The sequence below is a fragment of the Octodon degus genome, unplaced genomic scaffold (genome assembly GCF_000260255.1).
Source record: "Octodon degus isolate 3935 unplaced genomic scaffold, OctDeg1.0 scaffold00027, whole genome shotgun sequence".
Classification (NCBI taxonomy): Eukaryota; Metazoa; Chordata; class Mammalia; order Rodentia; family Octodontidae; genus Octodon; species Octodon degus.
In genome coordinates, this window is record NW_004524603.1 from 6,672,972 (window position 1) to 6,695,014 (window position 22,043).

At 46.3% G+C, this 22,043-nt stretch overlaps 1 protein-coding gene and 1 non-coding gene across 2 annotated transcripts in view; one reads left to right on the forward strand and one right to left on the reverse strand.

Annotated features, from left to right (window-relative positions):
- Znf398 (zinc finger protein 398) overlaps window positions 1-22,043 on the reverse strand; it is a 127,116-nt gene that overhangs the window by 17,716 nt on the left and 87,357 nt on the right. Inside the window, exons 2-4 of the mRNA XM_012514192.2 lie at window positions 19,639-20,034; window positions 1,991-2,117; window positions 1,424-1,537 (exon numbers count right to left, since the gene is read on the reverse strand). Of these exons, the coding sequence (XP_012369646.1) occupies window positions 1,424-1,537; window positions 1,991-2,117; window positions 19,639-20,034 (637 nt within the window). The remainder of the gene's footprint in view (window positions 1-1,423; window positions 1,538-1,990; window positions 2,118-19,638; window positions 20,035-22,043) is intronic.
- Window positions 7,749-7,850, forward strand: LOC111816160. Its single transcript, XR_002820639.1, has one exon. It is a non-coding gene; the product is annotated as a U6 spliceosomal RNA (small nuclear RNA).

Consider the following 22,043-nt stretch of genomic DNA (forward strand, 5'->3'; position numbering starts at 1 on the left):
AAAAAAAAAAAAAAAAAAAGCAGAGCCAAAAGTTGATTTAAAAGCAAGGAAAAAAAGGATTTACAAAAGGCAAAGAAAATTGAAACAGAAGATGAACAGTGGAAGTGCAAAATAAATAAGTGGAAAATTGTCTTCCCATCAGTGTATATTTATTCCCTATTTGGAGTGTAAATACATCTAGTATGTCTAACTAGTGTGCCATTTAAAAGAAAAATACCTTTTACTTTTTTCTAAATAAAACACTATCCAAAATAAATAAATAAATGAATGAATGAATGAATGAATGAATGAATGAATAAAACACTATCACCAAAAAAACCCCCCCAAAAACAAAAAACTATCAGATATAGGATAGATTAACTGGGCATGGTGGTGCTTACCTATAATCTCAACTACTCGGGAGGCTGAGCTAGGAGAGGGATCACAGGCTTGAGGCCAGGCTGGACAACTTAGTGAAACACTGCCTCAAATGAAAATGAAACAAACTGTGGCTCAGTGGTAGAGTGCTTGCCTAGCATGTGCATGGTCTTGGGTTTAATCTCCACACAGAGAGAAAGGGAAGAAGGGAGGGAGGGAGACAGACTCATGGCTGGATGAGAAAAGGGATGCAGAAATGGAGAGACATGTGATGAAGTTGGTAAAATGCTAGTGGTAAAGTTTAGTGCTGAATAGCTATAGATATTCACTGTAAAATTGCTTCAACTTCTCTGACTGAGGGGCCGGGGAGTTGGCTCAGTAGAATAAGCGCTTGCCTGGCAAGCCCAAGTGTCTGAGTTCAATCCCCGGTTCCGCAAAAAAAACTTTTCTGACTGAAGATTTTCATAATCAAATAGAAAAAGTAACAGTACTTGAGCCCATAACAGAAACTGATCTAATAGTGAGGGCTAGAGAACAGACTGTCCAATAGTGGTATCTATAAGTTTTTATCCAGCAAAGAAGAAAACAAGAATTTTCTGATAGCCCGGGTGGGATGTGAAAGAAGACACACAGCTAGACTTCGGCTAGCAATCTTTCTGCAGCGCCCTCCAGATCCGGGCACACTCACATTCCCCTGGGCAGGGGCAGCATCTGGACCACTGGCTAAGTGCACACGCCTTCTGCCCTTGGCCTGGTAGGTCTTCTGCCCTTGGCCCGGTAGGCCTTCCCTCCAGCGGGCAAGATTGCTCCCTGTCACGCAGTTCTAAATTGCCAGGTCTCAGTCCTTGTATGAGGGCACATTTTTAATAACCCTGGGATGCGTGGTAGTGATGGCTGCAGGCACAGGGAAGGAGATCTCTGAGCTCCCTCTTACAAAATGCCAGTCTTGGCTGCTTTGCCACGGAACGGCTCTGGAAGCTCCTGGGTCCTGCCTATTTTACTCTGTGCCCCCCTCTCCATACTGGGGAAAGGAAGATGAAGAGCGGGCACCTCACCCCTCACTTACCTTCACGGGGGACTGCAGGGATCTCACTCTCTCCTGGGCCTGCCTGATCCTTTGTGTTATGTTCTCCTTCTGGTTGAATCTGAGATAAGACATCAGGTTGACTCATGGCATAATCTGAGAGGAAAGAGGGACAGAGACAAATGAGCATGACAGCTCACTGCTGTCGAGAGTGAGATCTACAGTCCCAGGGGATGTCTTTTAGTCTGAATCACTTTTCCCTATCCACTTACCTCCAGCTAAGAAGACAGGATTGGGAAAGGCACACAAGCTAGGCTGGCTCTGCCCTCGGGCTCCTTCCCTGGAGCAGGAATGACAGTGTGCCTCCACCTCCGTGGGCAGTCAAGCCCTTGTCCACGTGATGGACACCCAGGGAAGCACACTCACCCAGCAGGCACACTCGGCCCTGAACTTTACTCTGTCCCACCATTTGGCAAAGGAGAATCCTGATTCCCACCTAGTGAGTGTGAATCGGTCTCTGGGGCCTGGAACAAGGCTCAGGCGCTTGAGGACAGGGTGGGAACAAGGACACTGGAGGAAGGAGGGCTGCTGGGGCCAACTCAGCCTCACCCATGGAGATGAGAGATTCGTAGTTGCCCTTCATGATATTCTTGTAAAGTTCCTTTTGCCACTCTTCTAATTTTTCCCACTCTGGAGTGGAAAAGTAGATGGAGACATCATCAAATGCCACAGGTACCTAAAATCACAATCACATGGGTTAGTCTGCCCCGTTGCAACAAATTAAAAAATCTTCCAACTGGTGCTTTATTCCTTTTTTACATTGTTCAAGGGTCATCAATAAAGATTCTAAAGAGCTCTGAAATGGTCTCATTACCGCTCCTCAGGAGTACAGCCCCGAAGTCCATGCTCATGCAACACAGCGTGGAGCCAGCACCTTTCCTGAGGGACCTTCAAGCACTTTGCACACAGCAAGAAAACAACTCAATGCCATTCATGTTAAAAATTTAAGTTTTGGGGCTGGGGAGATGGCTCAGTGGAATAAGTGCTTCCTTGGCAAGCGCAAAGGACTGAGTTCAATCCCCGGTTCCACCAAAAAAAAAAAAAAAATTTAAGTTTTATTGAGCTTCCTCGTATCACCTTTTTATTATTGTTGTTTGTAATTCAGGCTGGCCTTGAGCTCTGCATGTAGACCAGGCTGGTCTCACATTCGTGATCCTCCTGCCTCGGCCTCCCAAGCACTAGAGCTACAGACATGTGCCACTGGCCCTGGCTGCCTTTCCTTTCCAACCCTTGGTTTCTGAAGAAGTCTGGCTCGCCCAAGGAAGGACCGAGGGAGGGAGTCCTTTAGTTTTTCTTGTGTCCTGCGCCAGTGCACTTGGAAATGAGAAGATCACAGAAATCCTCATCGGCTGGGTTCCACACTTCTTTGTAGAGTTGTGAATGTCCCTTTTGATCTTGCCTGAGATTTTGACCACTGAGAGATGTCTGTTCGTTCTCTTCCTCCAGGCAGAATCTGATGTTTTGAAGGCTTCTCCCTCTTTCCTTCCCAACAGCGCTTTTTTCCACTTTGGATCTTTGTTGGAAATAGAGGGTGTGGGCACCACAGGCTACCCTTGCGTGTTCTTCAAATGGAACCCTGTGTCCACTGAATGGCTCTTTCCACTCCCTCCCTGCTGACCTCTCAACATCCACTTTCTCTTGCAGTCCCTTCAGTTTGTTTTCATGACAGATTTTCTCTTTCTAGGCAACTGCAGCTCACTGCAGTTTCCCGTACTTTTTCTTCTGTTTTGGCGGAACCAGGGATTGAACTCAGGCCCTTGCGCTTGCCGGGCAAGCGCTTATTCTGAGCCATCTCCCCGGCCCCTCTTCTGTTTTTCTTTCACCCACCATGTCTGTTGCTCTCCCAGTACCTCTGCAGCTTCTCCTTGCACTTCTTCAATGTGGGCAGGTCCGACCTTTTCCTGTGTCCTTCAGCGTCTGCTTGAACTCAGCACTGGGTTCTGTCAAGTGAGGGAGGGCATTGGATCTGCACACTCATTTCCTATTTCAGGTCAGAATTTTCATTGCTCTCATTCCTTGTCATTTTCCTTTACTTTTTTTTTTTTTTTTTTTCCTGTGTGTGTGTGTGTGTGTGTGTGTGTGTGTGTGGTCTTTTTGAGACAGGATCTTGCTATGCAGCCGAGGCTGGCCTTGAGCTCACTTTGTAGCCCAGGATGGTCTCAAACTCACAACAATCCCTGGCCTCAGCCTCCTGAGTGGTGGGATGACAGGTGTGCGCCACCGCGCCTGGCTTGTTGATGAAGCTTTACCTGAGTGTCCCGATGCTCCCTTGGGGCCTGCTCATCTGCTCTCAGAAGCCCACAGGTTTTGTTCATGCCACTCCTTTCCGGTTGCTTCTAGACATCATTTTCCTTAAATCTGCCAATCTATTCTTTTTTAAATATTTATTTATTTATTTATTTTGTGTGTGTGTGGCCAGCTCAGCCCACCAGGGGGTGGGGCTGGCTGGCATGTGGTGCTGGGGGATTGAACCACGGTCCCTGTGCTTTGCTTAGTTTAGCTTGTTCTAAGTAGGTGCTTTAGACCACTGAGCCATCTCACCAGCCCCTGCCAATCTATTCTTAAAGTCCAGCTTCTCACTTTGTAAATCCATGTTTCTGATACCTTTATTCCTTTACATATTAATTCACAATCCTTTTATTTTCCTCTTTTAAAGAAGATTTCACGGGGCCGGGGAGATGGCTCAGTGGATTAAGCACTTTCCTGGCAAGCTCAAGGGCCTGAGTTCAATCCTGGTTCTGGAAAAAAATAAAAAAATAAATAAAGAAGATTTCACTACGTAGCCCAGCTGGCCCTGAACTCCTGGGCCCACCGTGCCCAACTTCTCTTCTACTAGAGTGTCACGTAGTGTTCAGGGCAGATCCAAGAGCCTCACAGTCTACCCTGTCCACTTGCAGTCTTAGTCCTTTTCTTTTAGCTCGCTCCTACGTATCCCTGCCTCCCGTTTATCTGTTATGCCTAGTTAGAATACTCACAGGTTTATTCTTTTTTTGGTACTAGGAACTGAACCCAATTCTTGGGTTGTCATCTGAACTACGCTTCCCTTTCAGTCCTCATTCTGAACCGGGCCTTCCTGCGGACACTTCTGCCCCAGCCGCCTCCGTGTTGCTACTCCAGGCACAGGTCACTGCACTGTCCATGGCTTGAATGTTACATTCTTCAATGTATTTCTTGTTCAGTTTTATGCAATTTACTGATTTTAAAAGGTATTTTGTTTTCTTAGTGGAATTTCTGATTTTTGATGTATTTCAGTCTTTAACAGTCCTACTTTTTGTGGAGTTAATACCCGCAGTTCATTTTTCCAGTCTTTACTTTTCTCTAGTTCTCCTCTTGGCTCTTTAGGCATAGTTTACCTTTTTCTTGGCGAGTCTGCTCGTCACTGATTTTGTAACTGAATTATGTATTCACTCTGCCACTTGTGCGCTCAGCTCTGTCTGAGGACAAGATTTATAAAGTTCACACCCTAGCCCTCCAGCACTGAGAATTTGTCGGCTCACTGTCTCCACCAGGAGAACATGTGAAGTGGCCACGCTGGACGGGAGCTGACACCGCGTAAAGACACGCTCTGGCTTTCTTACAGTCTTTTTTCTTTCCAGGAGTTTTCTGACTTCCTCCTGCTAAGGCAGAAACTAGGCATGTAAAATTATACCAGACTTGCGCCCGGCCCTCACGGTGAGCACACGTGAGGCTTAGCAACGCAGTGCGGCTCCGAGTCCTCTCAGCAAGGCGGTCCCACACCCGGGTGCGTGCACAGCTCACACGCCTGGCAGGAGGAAGACTGGGGCTGCGGACAGGAAAGGTGGCGAGGCGGCGGCAAGCAGGAAGGCAGAGCGGAGGGCCAGAAACCTGAGGAGTGAGGACAGCTGTGACGGCAGACGGCACCTGGGGCCTCTCTCCTTGGAGGGAGACGGGACCTTCACCTGCCACTGCCCACTCCAGCCCCTCACTCAAAAAACCTTTAAGTCTTCACTGGGTTGCAAAAAGCTATGTGAAGGAAAGAAAGGATACAGAAAAAACATGCTTCAGCCTCCAGGTGTTCAGTGTTTTCACAGGGAAAGGAGATAAACTCTAGGCTATGAATTATGGGAGAGTGGAGACCATTATTTCTAAACAATCATGAATAAGTTAGGAAAAACTGCCAACACAATATTTAATTCATGTAAGAGAACAGTCTATTATACACAAGGTCCTCCCTAAGCACCAAGACCACTATAAAAATATGGTTTCTGAAGGGGCTGGGGAGCTGGCTCAGCAGGATAAGCGCTTCCCTGGCAGTGCAAGGGCCTGAGTTCAATCCCCAGTTCCGCCCAAAAAAAAAAAAAAAAAAAAAACTACGTTTGGGGGCCTGGCCTTAGCTCAGTTGTTTAAGTGGCTGCTTCCACAAAGCTGTCAGCCTCCGGTTGCTGGAGTTCGATCCCCACAACACTCCAGCCAGCCAAACCACCCCTGAGGGCATTCAGAGCAAAAAAATAAAATAAAATAAAATAAAAATATGGTTTCTGAGCCAGCTGTGGGGGCCAGGCCTATAATCACAGCTCTCTAGGAGGCTGAGGCAGGAGGACCACAAGTTTGGGCCATGCTTGGGCAACCTAGTGACTTAGTGAAACCCTGTCCAAATTAAAAAAAATTACAAAGGGCCTGGGATATAGCTTAGTGAAAATGTCCTAGGTTTAATCTCTAATACAACAAGAAAAAAGGAAAGACTTCTACCCCAAAGGGGCATAAGACTAGATAGGCACTAATGACACTCACAATGGAGCTGGGCTGACCCTAAAAGGGATGGGACAGAACTCTGACTGTCCTCATGAGAATGGGTCCTCATGAGAATGGGGGAAACATTTTTTTCCTCTACCTAATTTTTATTCTATTGGCATATTTTAGACATACACGATGCTGACATTCATTGCTGGCAATGTCACCTGTACGTGATATGTCCTGCTGCCACTTTTTCCTACTCCCCTTCCTCCCCTCAACCCTCTGGAGGGAAAACATTTAACAAGGAAAACCAAGGTGTGCTTTCTGAGGACATGTATGAGTTCTGCCTAGCGGGGCCCAAGTTTTACAGAAGGGAAGCCACACGCATAGGCTGTCCTAAAGCACATAACCCTCAACAAAAACTAGGAGGCTCCCGAGATAAGCACAGTGCCAGAGTTAGGGGACGCGAAGCGTCATGCACGGGCAGCTCTGCACCCTGGCTCTGGGTAGGGTCACCTGGCTTCACTGCACCCCACCCCCAGCAGCTTCCACAGTTGGTTCTTATGCAGGAACTGAGTATCAAGAAAAAACAGAACAAAAGGAGAAAAAATTACCATGGGGGGTGAAAAGCTTTCAATCAGTATTCCCATAAACAGTTGAGAAGACAATACACCTGACAGTAAAAACAGACAGATGAGAAAAGGAGGCTGCCAGTGTATGTGTGTGTCATTGTCGTGTATGTGCAGGTACATATGTGTGTGTGTGTATATATACATACATATATATATATATATATATATATATATGAAGGTTTTCTAAGAGAACACAAAGTTTTAGGGTACACTGCATGCATAGTACAATAAAGGAAAAAATATATTTTAGGACAGTTTCAATAATTAATACATTGTGGGCTGGTGAGATGGCTCAGTGGTCTAAAGCACCTACTTGAAACAAGCTTGGCAAAGCACAGGGACCGTGGTTCGGTCCCCCAGCACCACATGCCAGCCAGCCCCACCCCCTGGTGGGCTAAGTTGGCCACACACAAAAATAAATAAATAAAATAAATTGATTTTTAAAAAATAATAATTAATACATTGCATACTGTTGTTTTTGTAGTGGTTATTCATAGTACATAGAAAGAAATTTTTTTTCTTTTTCTTTGTTCTTTTTTGGTGGAACCGGGGATTGAACTCAGGCCCTTGTACTTGCCAGGCAAGCACTTATTCTACTGAGCTATCTCCCCAGCCCCAAAAATCTATATTTAAACACGTTATATTTCATATTATTTTAAAATTTATTTATTTATTGGGGGGGGCCAGCTCAGCCCACCAGGGGGCAGGGCTGTCTGGCATGTGGTGCTGGGGGATTGAACCGTGGTCCCTAAGCTTTGCTAAGCTTGTTCTAAGTAGGTGCTTTAGACCACTGAGCCATCTCACCAGCCCCTATATTTCATATTATTAAGTATAAAAAGATTCCAGAAACTTCCAAAGAAAGTTTACCTACAAAGGAACAAAAATCAGATTACACATCAACATTGTGTGCTCAAAGATAATGAAGCAATGTCTCAAAATTTATAAGGCAGAAGTATTTTCATAAAATCTTAAATCTCTGCTTGCTTCGGCAGCACATATATTAAAATTAGAACGATACAGAGAAGATTAGCATGGCCCTGCGCAAGGATGACACGCAAATTCGTGAAGCGTTCCATATTTTTTGGACTTATGTGTAAACATAAGAATTCTTTATGTCTATTTCTTAAAATATATTCTAATTTTTAAATGTTTTTTGCCATATTCTGTAGGGACGTAAAGTTCAACATATCAATACTTGATGAAAAATACCTGTTCCATGTTATGCCTAAGATGTTTGATATTCAGACAGATAGTGAGGTTAAGCTTAACAGCCTAGGCTGTATGGTAATAACAATAAGCTTGTCTTCTGGATGGTTAACAACCTAAGTTTGCAGACCAAAATTAGTGAAAAAGGAGGGTCGCAAGGAAAGCCAACATTTTGGTCCTAGCCTTTCAAGGTCAATTAAGACACAGGACATATGAAAACTTGTACTGTAACATCATGTAACTCGGTAGTGTCCCAAATTTTCTGATCAAGGAGATTAAGGGGCCAAAGAGGAAAAAGTGATTGATGATGTAGATTGTGCCTAAGGAGAGTCACATGGAGAGAAAACATTCTCTCAGGCTTTCACAGAGAGCACATTGGCCAAGCAATGGCCGTGACTCATCCACATGGCTGACACTGACAAATGTTCTACAATGTGAGGTACAGGATCTCAGGATAAATGCTGAGGGGATTTCACTGACCTTCTCAGACCCAAAAGCTACAACTCTTGTTGCATAGGTCCTGCTTTACCTTGGTCTTAACCATCCAGCAGGAAAGTATAAAAACGAAGTATAAGAAGTAAAGCCATGGTGTTATGTAGAAGCTGTAGGAGACTCAGGTCAACAATTTCTGACATTGCCAGTGAAGCGGAAGACCCAATACTATTATGGACTACTGGGCTCTTTTAGAATATTTTGCTGAGTTTACATACCTATAATATTTACATGATGGAACTTAACAAAAAAGGGGATACAGATGAATGTCCATTTTGTATCTGTGTATTCAAAGTGGTTAGGATAGATATATAGTTACATTCTCTTAATGAACAGAGGGATTTGTGCTAATGGTGTTTGTAAATATGATATCAAGTCCGCATCTTGTACAGCAATTAACCACTAGGAAGAATGTATGCAATGTGTTAATTATTGAAACTGTCCTACCAATTTGGTTTGAAACTGTCTCGTTGCTCTTTGTTTCTCAATAAAATTAGGGAAAAAAAAATCTTAAATCTAGCTAAAATAACAATCCTGTCCCGAATAAAAGTTGTTTCAGGCACACAAGGAATCCACAAGTGTGCAACTAGGCACCCCGGGAAGTTTCTCAAGGAGGTTCCTCAGCAAAGCAAAGGCAGGAGGGAACCCCAGGACCTGAGACTCACAGCTGCCACACAGGATGAGGGAAGGGCAGTCCGGGACCAGAGCTGTGCATAGGGTAAGCAAGCAAGCAAGCAAGCAAGCAAGCAAGCAATCCAGTTGGGAGAGGAGGAAGAGGACCTCTGGGGAAAGACAGCGCTGGGCAGGGTGGAGGGTATAACTCAGAGCTTAGAAACTTGCGACTAGAGGAAAGGTGACGAGCAGAAAAGGAGCACTTCAGCCAGAGATGGTGGCGCGAGCCTGTAATTCCAGCACTTGGGAGCTGTGGCAGGTGGGTTACCACAAGTTCAAATCCATCCCGATACAAAGTGAGCTCAGCAGCTGTGCTGGCCCCGCCCCGGGGCGCACTAAGCCAGCAACTGAGGTTGGGCCTGGGGGCGTGCGCCTGTAATCCCAGCGCTTGGGCGGCTATAAACCGGAGGATCTCTACAAGTCCAGTCTACGTAGTGAGACTCTGCACACCCTGTCCTAAATACCTAAAAACAACAACAAAGTGAGTTCAAAAACTGCCTAAACTACACAGCGAGACCCTCTATTAAAAAAACAAACAAACAAAAAACCTTTACCAGAGGATATGGGCCATGACACTGGGCATCAGAGAAAAAACTAATCCTAGCACGGAATTTTTCAAAGCTTTTGGCCTCAGATTCTTTCACTTACAAAACATAACACAGGACCCCAAGCAGCTATCATTTATGTATCTACCAACATTTATTACACTAGAAAGACAGAAGTTTAAAAATATTTCTGTATTCATTTTAAAATATCCAACACATTACCATTAATAGCTAAAAACCAAAATTAAACAAAAAATCAACATGGTTATTCATAAATACTTTACAAAGCAAAATACTAGTGATATGGGTTTTTTTTTTGTTCTTTGTTTTTTTTGTTTTTTTTTTTTAGTGATATGGTTTTATATCTTTTGCAAACCTCTTTTAAAATCTGGATGAAGGGGCTGGAGAGATGGCTCAGTGGTCTAAAGCACCTACTTAGAACAAGCTTAGCAAAGCACAAGGACCGCAGTTCAATCCCCCAGCACCACATGCCAGCCAGCTCCGCCCCCTGGTGAGCTGAGCTGGCCACACACACACACAAATAAATAAATAAATAAATAAAATTTAAAAAAAATGGTAGACATTTAAAAAAAATAAAAATAGAAATAAAAAAATAAAATAAAATCTGGATGAAAAGAAGACCACTGGGTTTGTGTATCTCCTTCTGTATTTATTACGATGCCCTGTTTGGGTTGATGCCCATGAGGAAAAGCTGGCATCACATAAACGTGCAGCTTGGGGACCGGGGAGATGGCTCAGTGGAATAAGCGCTTCCGGGGCAAGTGCAAGGGCCCGAGCTCAATCCCCGGTTCCGCAAAAAAACAAAAACAAAAACAAAAAAAGTGCAGCTTGAACATATGCAGTGTATTATTTGTTGAAACTGTACTTCCGATTTGATTTGAAATTGTCTCATTGCTGTTTATCAATAAAACTTTGAAAAAAAAAAAAGTGCAGCTCAAAAAGGACAGGAACACTTAAAAACCTTCTCAGATACTGTGTTTTTTCTTCCTTGATTCTACACCAAAATTAACAAGTGCTAGCGTCTTACTCGCTAGTTGCAATGTGAAATCTGACAGAATACCACATAATCTTTCCATACTTTTTGTTCAGGGCAGTGCTGGGATTGAACCCAGGGAGTCCGAAGCTACGTATCCACCCCTTCCTATTTAGTACAGGGTCTCCAGGGTCACACTACACAGATTGGACTCCTAGTGATCCTCCTGCTTTCAGCCTCCCAAGTGCTAGGTCAATCACCCTTCTCAGCGCACCCAGGGGGGCGAGGCCAGCATGGCACGCCAGTGATCGAACCTTCATCTGCCTAAGCAGGGCTTTAATCCGCTGAGCTACCTGGCTAACCCTTATTTTCTCTTTAAATCTTGAGCTAGGTCTGGCTGAATGCCCAGACTTGCCTCATACTGGCCATGCTCCTGTCTCACCTTCCCAACTAGCTGCTGCAGGCCCCGCCCTCCTACCTTTTCTCCTACAATCTGCAGCCCTATTCTGATGTGCTGGATGGCACTGAGGACTGAACCCAGGAGCTTCACACTTAACCTGTATTGTTATTTTGAGACAGGGTCTTGCCATTCTGCTAATTTGCCCATGAGGACTCGCTGCCTCTGCCTTCCAGAGCACTGGGATTAGAGGCATGCAGCAACACGCTGGCTTTATACTGTTCTTTAAATGACCTTGTGTCTGTGATTTTTGTAACAACCTATGCCACTTATTTGGAAAACAGGCATTCTCTGAGTTGGACAGACCTTCCCAATACTGACATATTTCAAAGCTGTTTAAAAATGATATTGGGCCGGGGAGATGGCGCAGTAGAATAAGCACTTTACTGGCAAGCACAAGGACCTGAGTTCAACCCCTGGTTCTCAAAAAAAATAAATAAATAAATTTAAAAAAATAAAATAAAAATGATATTAAAATCACCACTAGCCAGGTGTGGTAGCACACCCAGGTAATCCCAGCACTTGGAAAGCTGAGGCAGGAGGATCACCTGAGTTTGAATCCAGCCTGTACTACAGGGTGAGACCCTCTCTCAAAAAAAAAAAAAAAAAAAAAAAAAAAAAAAAAAAAAAAAAAAGGAAAGAAAAAACATGCCGGGGAGATAGCTCAGAGGTTTAAGTGCCTGCCTGGCAAACACAAAGTCCTGAGTTCAATCCCCAGTACCAAACAAACAAACCAAACCGGAAAAAAAAAACAAACACTTACCAGAAAAGATTTAGGTTTTGTTTATTTTCGGTACTAGAATTGAACTCTGGACCTCATGCTTGCAAAGCAGGCACTGTGCCACTGAGCTAAACCCCCAGCCCAAGACTTAGCTTTATTATGTATTTAATTAGCTTTTCAATAAGACAGGGTCCCACGATGCACTCAGGCTGGCCTCAATGCACAGCAATCTCCCTGCCTCCGTCCCCCAAGTACTAAGACTACAGACGTGAGCCATGGCATCCATCAAAAGGACTAAGTCTTAAGAAGCTGTAAACTGCTGGGTAGTGGATTGCAGTTTACTGACATTTTATTTTTTGTGTGAAAGCTCAATATTACTATTAGAAATAATTATTATAAATTATTTTCCTTAGATGAACTTTGAGCATTTTCAAATGTGTCAGTTATTCTTTTTTGGTAAAAATGTTCTGTGAAAACAAAGTCAGTTTAGTCTAGCATTCAAAGAATGCCCAGGGCTGTTCCGACAGGCAACCAGGCCTGACTGAGGAAGGCAGCATAAGGCATCCAGGGCTTTCCAGTCAGCACACACAGCACTCAAAAGATGGACGTGAGGGTCACGCACTTTTGCTACTTAATCAAGACCTTCTGGAGGAGGTGCTGGGGACCGATCCCAGAGCCTTCACACTGAGCGACAGCCTCGGCCCTTTTTATTTTCACATTTCGTCAGGGTCTTGCTAAGTCACCAAGATGCCCTGACTGGGCTCACACTTGCAGTCCTCCTGCCTCAGGCTCCCAGAGAGGTGGGGTTACAGCAGCCCACTGTCCCAACTGGCTCCATCACGACACTCTTAGATGCAAGTGTCTTTTCTCTTTGCTGTGAGTGCACAATGGTGAAGAACACAAGCCCCTTGGTGAATTCCTAGCTCTCCTGACCTGTGCTACATCAGTAGTTTTGGTCACCCTGGCCTGGGGACCAGTGCAAATGCTGATGGTGAGGCTAAGAGGTGTGCTGGTGCTGTCCTCGCTGCCCCTCTGGAGTCTGTGCCTGGACGGACCCCTGACAGGACCAGGCTGGTATGAGTATGCGGAATGGGATGCCATTCCTGGCTGGCAGAGAAAGCTCCTCACCGCAGCATTCCTAGGGCAAGATACCATCTGCAGAGGCCCGGCTATAGAATGCAGGCAGAGGGACATGGAGGAGTTAAGCACTCCATGAACTCACCCCTACCTACCGCAGCCACTGTCTTCCTGCTGTGCTTTTCAGGTGCTAATACAAGTGGGTCAACCGGGAGCCCACCTGCCAGAGGCAGGCCCCTCCCAGTGCCCTTGTACCCTGAATACTGCCTTCTGTCTTTCTTTATTCCCTGCCGTTCCCCCAAAACAATGGCTCCAACAGAGGAAATACTTGAGGTCCTACCCTGTGCAGGATGCAGCGGAGGGGGGGGGGGGAAGCAGAGAGGGCTGGGCCGGAGTCCTGAGTCAAGGCTGCCGAGGGGCTCAAACACACCGCCACCACTGTGGCTTACAGGGCGTGGAGTGCAGAGACAGGACTGAGAGAACAACCACTTTAGGTGGAGAACACTAGGGATGGCTTTGTGAGAGGTGATCTAAACTGGCCTTTCAGGACAGCAAGGACATTCTGCGTGGAGGTGACATGAGCACAGCAGGAGGCGTTAAAGGGCAGGCACACAGCAGCTACTCCAGTGTGGAGGTGGGTGCAGGCGAGGGAAGAGACAGGCTGGCTCCTCGGGCCCGGGCCTGCAGTGTTGCCGAGCACAGCCTCGAACACTTCTGAGAACCTCCCGCCTCTGCCTCCCAAGTGCTGGGACTGCAGGAATGAGCCACCATCTCCGGTATAGACAACACATTGAGCATAACTATTACTGCTTTCTTCCTACACTGTTTCATTTTGTCAAGATCTCAACTAAACACTTTGTTCAGAACAAGAACTGTAAACTTCTCATCTTTTCATCCTGCTCAGCAACTGAACTAGGTTAAGTAGTACAGAGTTAAGATGCAACCTTTTTATCTAACCTGGCTCATGAAAGATGTATTTTAGATACAACAAATATATATTACGATAAAATCATGACAAAAATAAAGGATGAGGATGGACTTCCTGTTTGAATTTGGATTTGGAATACATTCACTGTCTTCCCCCTCCTACAATTCCACTGAAAGGAAGGCAGGAAAGTCAGAAGGGACCACATGCACAGAGGTACACAGGATGAGGTGGCCGACAGCACCTCACCTTCGGCGAGCTTCTCATGGGGGCTGGGGGCTGGGAGGGCACTGCTGTTTAACTGAGTGCGGTGGCTGGGCTGCGTATGACCATATAGGAGTCGAGGAATCCAGAGGGATTCCTAACGCAAAGCCAGCAGGTACACAGAGCAAGAGGAAAAGCCAGGCACCAGGTGAAGCTTGGAGGGCTTCGCCACAATGTTGCCACTCCTCCGCCACCCCATTGGCCCTGCAAGAGAGGCAGCAGCACCCATAACCCTGAAGCCAAGACCACAGCCGTCTCCAAAGGAAATGAAACACCTCCCTGGAGACATCCTAGTGCCCAGCCAGGCCGCTGACAGCAGCTCGATGCCTGGTCCCAGGGTTCCCGGCCTGCCTGGCTCCCCTTGCCAGGTCACCTCAAGTGAAGTCCATCTCCCTGCGCAGCACAGGGCCAGGCACAGACAGACCTGGTGCTGAAGAGGATGCAAGCCGACTTTCACTGACCTCTTGTGAATCTGACCCTTCACTGGTGACTATGAACAACCAGCCAGGGGTCACCCTGTGTTCTAAACACACGAACAGCAGCAAGATGAGCAAGTGCTAGGAGGGATACTAGAAAAAGCGCACCCAAATAAACCACTAATATATATCCTCGGCAAACCTCCAGCATACACTGCATCCATTGAATAAAAAAAGGCTGTTTTTGCCAGGGAGATGGCTCAGTAGAATAAGCACTTCCCTGGCAAGCGCAAAGGCCTGAGTTCAATCCCTGGCTCTGTCCCTCCCCCCCAAAAAGGGCTGTTTTTAAAAAGGAGTAGAAAGTAAGTATTCCTGAAAATTAAATATATGATTGTTAAAATACAAATGAGAAACATCAAGGAACTCTAGACAAAAAGGTGAAAACTATGAATAAAAGGTTAAGAGATAAAAACAGTGATCCATAATCTGTCAAGCAGTAGTTCCAGAAAGAGCAGAAGAGGAGCAGGAAGAAGGAATATTTATTAATTTTTAAAAAAAGTATTCATTTATTTATTTGGTACAGGGTCTCTCTATGCAGCTCGGACTCAAAGCGATCCTCCTGTGTTCAGCTTCCCCAGCGCTGGGATTACAGGGGTGTGCCACTATGCCCGGTCTCAGTGGGTGGCACCTCATGTGGAGCTGGGGATCCAACCCCGGTTCCTGCATTTGCTTATTCACCAGCCTCTCAACACAGCTTCGAAAAGCAAATATAAACACTTCTAGAGAGAAAATAGTATGAGAAAAGATCTGGTGTTACTTTTTTCATAAGTGATATTTGATATTTTAAGAAAAAAAAGCCAATAACCTGAAAAGGCTGAGGGAAATGGAATATTATTTAGCCTCTAAAAAGGAATTCTAACTTGCGTTACAGCTGGGTAAACCTTAAGGTCATTAAGTGAAACCAGTAAGCACAGCAAGTCCCTCATGTGAGGTCCCTACAGTGGTCACCTTCACACAGAGTGGGACAGCAGTTGCTAGGACTGGGGATAAGGAAGAGGGAAGTTAGCACTGAATAGGCACATTTGCAGTTTAGGCAGAAGGAAAACAGCTACAGGTAAATGGGGATTGGCACTGAGCCCATACTTCAATCTAGTAAATCATATGTGTGTGTGTGTGTGTGTGTGTATATATATATACACACATTTTTTTTTTTTTTTTTTTGTTTTGTTTTCTTGGTCTTTCTGAGACAGAGTCTTGCTATGCAGTTCAGGCTGCCTTGAGCTCACTTTGTAGCCCAGGCTAGTCTCGAACTTGCAATGATCCTCCTGCCTCAGCCTCTGGAGTGCTGGTATTATAGGCTCTTTAATATATTCTGACAATTAAATGCATTTTAATTTCATTAAGAAAGCTTTCAAAGAAATCACATTATCCCCTGAACAATTTCAGAGTGTAGGATGGACAGTTTAAATGTTACCCACTTACGCAGCAACCATTAAGAACAGCAGCCATGGCCCTGTGCTATCCCATGGCCATGGTCCTCAAAAAGGGCCACAAGGTGACTACGAAAGTGAGCTAACCAACACACAGCCACTGTCGCAGATGCCTCACCAAACGCATCAAGTTCCTGTGGGACATGATTTAGACGGCACACCATGGAGCTGCTCAAGGTCTCCAAGGACAAATGGGCCTCAACATCAAGAAAAGGGTGGGTGGGTCAGCCAGATAGCTCAGGTGCAAGGACTGTGGTTCAATTCCCCTGTTGCTGTGCTGGCCCCACCCCTGGGGCGCGCTGAGACAGTGATTGAGACTGGGCATGGCGGTATGTGCCCCTGTAATCCCAGCGCTGGGGAAGCTGAAAACAGGAGGATCACTATGAGTCCTCTCTGTGTAGTGAGACCCTGTAGACCCTGTACTAAGTAAGTTAAAAAAAAAAAAAAAAAGGGGGGAGATGTACCTCCATACCAGGAGGAAGCAACGAGGTGCTGAGCAACGTGTTGGCCGCCATGAGAAAGGCAGCTGCCAAGAAGGATGCGCTCCTCTGGAGTAAAGCTTTGCAGTGAAAGAAAGAAAAGAAAAGAGAAAAAAAGAAAAACACAAGTTACCCACTTGCCCAGAGAAGAGAGTAATTACTTCCCTATTAGTGCTACATCTGAGAGAGCAGCAGAAGAGCTGGGGGCTCGCAGCACAGGGCTGCACATGGGGCGCGCTCCATCAGAGCTCCTCCTCCTCCGCCCCTGCACGGGAAGCCTGAGTCGCTCAGCATCAGGCACCCCACGCCGTCCCAGTCAGCCGCTCCGCCTGTGCCCTCTCTGCCTAAGGACTCCTGAGACATCCCACTCACCGCCCTCATCTTCTAGGCCTCCGGATTGCATGGCCCATGAACAGGAGAGCTCTCACTGCAAGCATCCTCCTCCTACCTGTGACACCATACTCTGTGATCTTCCCAGCCCCGTGGCCTTTCCTGCTTGCTCCATGTCTCTTGTGGCTCCTCCCTGCTCTGCAGCTGGGTCCTGGGGCTCCCTTGCTTATCCACTCTCCTGGGATGACCCTTCCTGGTCTCATAGCTGACAGAATCTTCTCTGCAGCAGGGACTCCTCAGTACGTCCCTCTTCCCTGAGCTTCAGTGTCCACTAGACATGTCTCTCTAACTATTGCCCAATCTCCAGCCCAACGCTGCTCAGATGCCTCCTTCCTTCCCACCTGAGACCACACCTCCGCAAGGCATTTGCTCAAGGAAATGCCAACACCACCCCACCAGGTCCTCTCTCCAAGAGCTGAGTCTGTAAGCCACAGGGCTAAGAGCATATCCTCTGCCCACTGATTAAAATACAACTCTGCTATTTATATTCGGTAACCATATCACCTTGGGCAAGTCAGAGTTCTTATAAAAATTATATGCCTTCAACTGCAGTGGGGAGCAAACACTTATAATCCCAACATTCTGGGAAACTGAAGCAGGAAGATTCCAGTTGAGTTCTATTTGGGACATTTAGAAAGACCCTATCTGAAAATAAAAAATAAAGGGGGTTAGGAATACAGTTCAGTGCAAAAGCTTGAATTTTCACCCCAGTACCTCCACCAAAGGATTACATACCTTAAATTCACACAGCACTGTAAACTCTTAATTGCCCCACAGTGAATCTGCAGTGACTGTCATTAACACCTCATTTTTTATTTTTTTAAAATTTATTTATTTATTTGTGTGTGTGTGTGTGTGTGTGTGGCCAGCTCAGCCCACCAGGGGGCGGGCTGGCTGGCATGTGGTGCTGGGGATTGAACTGCGGTCCCTGTGCTTTGCTAAGCTTGTTCTAAGTAGGTGCTTTAGACCACTGAGCCATCTCACCAGCCCAACACCTCATTTCTAACCCACCAGTCACCTATGTCATCAGTTGTAGAATCACAAATGTCTGCTCCCCTCCTCGCGCCCTGCTGCCCATCCAAGCCCCTGCGGCTCTCCTACTCTCTGTCCCCTGTGGCCTCAGGGCCCCCTTCTGTTCTCAGGGGAGCCATTCTCACACAGCAGCCAGCACAGCTCTTCACTCCTCTGCACAGTCAAGGAACTCCGCTCCTCATATCCTGCAGGTTTTCTCATTATACTTAGGCATAAAACCCGAGTCCTGTCCTCAGCCTTGAGTGCTTTTTGCTAGTACCTAGTCACCCAGTAGAATCTCTGTGGAGCTTTGAAGATCATCCAGCCTTCTCCTCTACCCAGGAGTACACTGGGCAAAAATTAATTAATTAATTTGGCAGAACCGGGGATTGAACTCAGGCCCTTGCGCTTGCCAGAGAAGCGCTTACTCTACAGAGCCATCTGCCTAGCCCCTGGGCAAAAATTTAAAAGTGCCCCAGGTAACATTTTTACCCCAATACTGGGGACTGAACCAAGAGCCTCTGCACTGAGCTACATCCGAACCTTTTTAATTTTGAATCAGAATCTTGCCAAGTTGCTCAATGGCTGGGCCTGCCTCAGCCTCCCAGAGCCCCGGGGTCACCGATGTGCCTGGCTCCAGCAGGTGACCCTCACATTCAGCAGGGTGGGTAAGCACCACTCCACCGGGCCTGACCTCTACCCGCTTCTCCAGTGTGCTACCCCTTCAAGCTGCGCACTGCTGGCTGGCCTTCTTCCTTCTCTTGCGAACGGCTTTGAGCTTCAGGGACTTCGCACAGGTCTTCTTTCACCTGCGAAGCTCTTCCTCAGATGTCTCCTAGTTGGCGTGCAGCCTTTGCTTAAACATTAGCTCCTGAATGTGACTCTGTTTGACAGCCCACTTGAAAACATCACCAGAGATCACTTTGCTTTACTTTTATTAGAACATTTCAAGGGGCTAGTGACATAGCACCTGCCTGGTGAGCTCAAGGTCCTGAGTTCAATTCCCAGTACTCCCCCCACAACCAAAATTCAATGCTGTGTGTGTGTGTGTGTGTGTGTGTGTGTATGTGTGTGTTTTGTTATCTTGCTTTCCCCAGGAAAATATAAGCTGTGGAAGACATTAGCAAATTGTTCATTGCTATGCTTTTAGGATGCAGATCAAGCAAACAGTAAGTGTTTAAGAACTACATGTGAAAAAGGTTAATGAAGAAATGAATAGGCATGTTTAGAAATTAGGTGCCGTGGCTATCTTCCACAGCTTCAGAGTGATGTGTACTTCCTTTTGTTTATGTGCTATTTCTTCCAGAAGGACAATGGCCTCCAACATCTCAACATGATCCGTGGCAAACCTCACCCCGCGGATAATCACAGCCCCTTACAGTAACCATATGATTTACATCCTTTACCTTTGTCTTCCCTCTAAACTTTTATAGGAACTGCTAACAAAGTCAAATAGATAAAGTGGTGAATTTAGTTTCCTCCCCAAGATTGTAGCAGACAAATTAACAAAGAAAGACATAAATCTTTAGGGGTAGAAGAAAAAAAAAAAAAAAAAAGCATGTACTAGGTAGCCACAGTGACTGGGCACCTGAAGCTCAACACTCAAGGCCCTGAACTGAACCCAGAATGCCTCCCAGATCAATGAAAGCTTCTTCAAGGTTCCTAAGACATTGCTGCTAGCGGAGGGCGTGTAGCAGCACCTCACGGGCAGACATGGAAGGACCACATTACCTTTGGGACATCTCCTTTAGCACCCGGGGGCAGCCGCAGGATCCAGAAGTTGCGGTTGCGCAGCAGGTTCTCCATGTTCTCCAGCCGCCGCTGCAGCAACCCGTACTCCTGCAGCAGCGTGCCCAGCACGGCCCACTTGCCCTCCAGCTGGCTGCTGAGTTCAGTCACTGTCTTCTCACAGCTGGCCAGCTTCTTCTCGGCCGTCCCTGTCCTGCCTTCTAGGTGCAGGAGCCGCCGGCTGTGGACCTCCACCTTCCTCTCGATGGCCTGCACAGCAGCCACCACGGTCCACAGGGAGATGGCTGCGGTCTGCAGGTGTGCGTCACTGGCAGCTGGGGGGGGTGGTAGTGGCAGGGGCTGCAGGGATGTAAGGCACTCGGAGTCCCATTCAGCAGTCTGTGTGCAGGGGACAGATGGAACAAGACAGTGTTAGGAACTCTCAGTCCAGTCTGCAGTCAGGTGAGGGTTGAGCTGAATCTAAACATTTTGGTAAGGTTTACACAGTGCCTGTGTCAGCCTCTTCATTCAAGAGTTCACTGGCATCCAAAACTAGGAGAACGGCTATGGTAGTTCCGCCATGGTTTGGAAAAACAGTGAGTAAATGAAACTGGCTTTTTAAGAAGTGGTCAGGCACACTTCCTCTAGTAAAAGCCCTCTATCTCTGGAAAAGGCAGAAGTCCACAAGATCCTTCCTAGGTGCTACTGAGCTCAGTGCCCTCCGACTTACAATTCTTTTAAATTTGTGCTTGGAGCCAGGCGTTGTGGCATACGGCTACAATCCCAGCTCTGGGAGGCTGAGACAGGAGAACTGCATGAGTTCAAGGTTCCACTGTGAGCTTAATGCCAGCCTGGGCTGTATAGTGAGATCCTTTCTCAAAACAAACAGTAATAATAACAATAATAGAAATAAACTCATGCTCTGGCCCAGTCCCCCCCTCATTCACATACAACCACATCAGTCCCATTAAGTTGAACTGAGGATGTTGAATCTAGAGAAAAACATGACTGTTTTCAAATATTTGAGAGTCAGAATAACAGAACAGACTTGTTTAATCTTCTACTGTGGTACTCCAAAGGGCAGATTAGAGCCAACATATGAATATTTCCTGGAATACGTCATTTTAGCTACTTCTTTCCAAGCAAATATTAGGTTGCTCTACCCTGAACATATTTGAAGCAAAGAATAGTAAAAAAGGAAAACATTCCTACAACATGTAAGAGCTCGGACTATGATGACCTCTATAAAGCCACCTAACACTAAACCCGATAAACCCGCCACTCCCTGGCCCGACCTCCTCCCTCCACCATCCTTGCCGGATCTGCAATTCCATCAGTAGGCGCTCCAGCGTTCTGAAGATCCCACTTGCTCCCAGGCTACCTGCCTGGCCTGTGCTTTGCTTTGGTCCCCGCCATTTCAGTCACACTTCCTCCGTGTCTCTGCCCCTCTCGCTCAGCCAATCCCCAGCCCTGAATCAGACTGGGCCCACTCAGTCTGTTCTGGGGCACTGGCCTCAGGCCCTGTTGAAGGAAACCATGCAACAGCTGGGGTGCTGGCACACAGACCGGAGGACTCCAGCTGGACGTGGCCCTCAACGCTGCGTGGTGGCCCGGCTTCTCTTCCCATCCCATACAATGGCTACTACAAACCCTCAACAATTGCACCTACCAATCAGATGCACATCTTGTTCATATAGAAATTATGAGACAAAAAGTCTGAGAGAAAAAGGGGAGCCTACATTCACACCCGCTCAACGCTTCATATTCCTTCCCATTCCAAACTCATCAGTAACTCAATACATGCTGTCATCTTTCCTTCCCAAGGGAAAAATGCTTCCTTTTTCCACTTCCGCTCTGCATGTCAATCATTCCACCTTTTTAGCTACCTTATTTTATCATCAGTATTTTCATTTCTACCATTCTTCTCCATAAAATGGAATCTCCCTAATCCATAGCGTTGCCGCTGTCTCCAAGGGGCCTCTGAGCACGAGATGGCCTGGTTCCACTGAGACGTGACCCGAGAATACAGCACACAGGCGATTTCAAAATCCGAGTACATAAAATGCTGCACTATCTCATTGCTAATTTTCTAATGTTGATTACGACTGAAATAACATTGTACAAACCTTAAGTTAAACAAAATACATCAAGTTAATTCCATGTATGTCTTTCTCTTTTTAAACATGACTACTAGAGAATTTAAAGGTATGTATGTAGCTTTCATTAAACTTCTAATGTATCCGGGCGTGGTGGCACATGCCTGTTATCCCAGCACTGGGGAGGCTGAAGCAGGGGGATCACTGAGCTCGAGGCAAGCTTGGGCTAGATAAGTGAGTTTGAAGCCAGCCTGCAACACAGCGACCCTGTCTCAAAAATGAAAACCATTAAAACTTCCATTTGATATATAT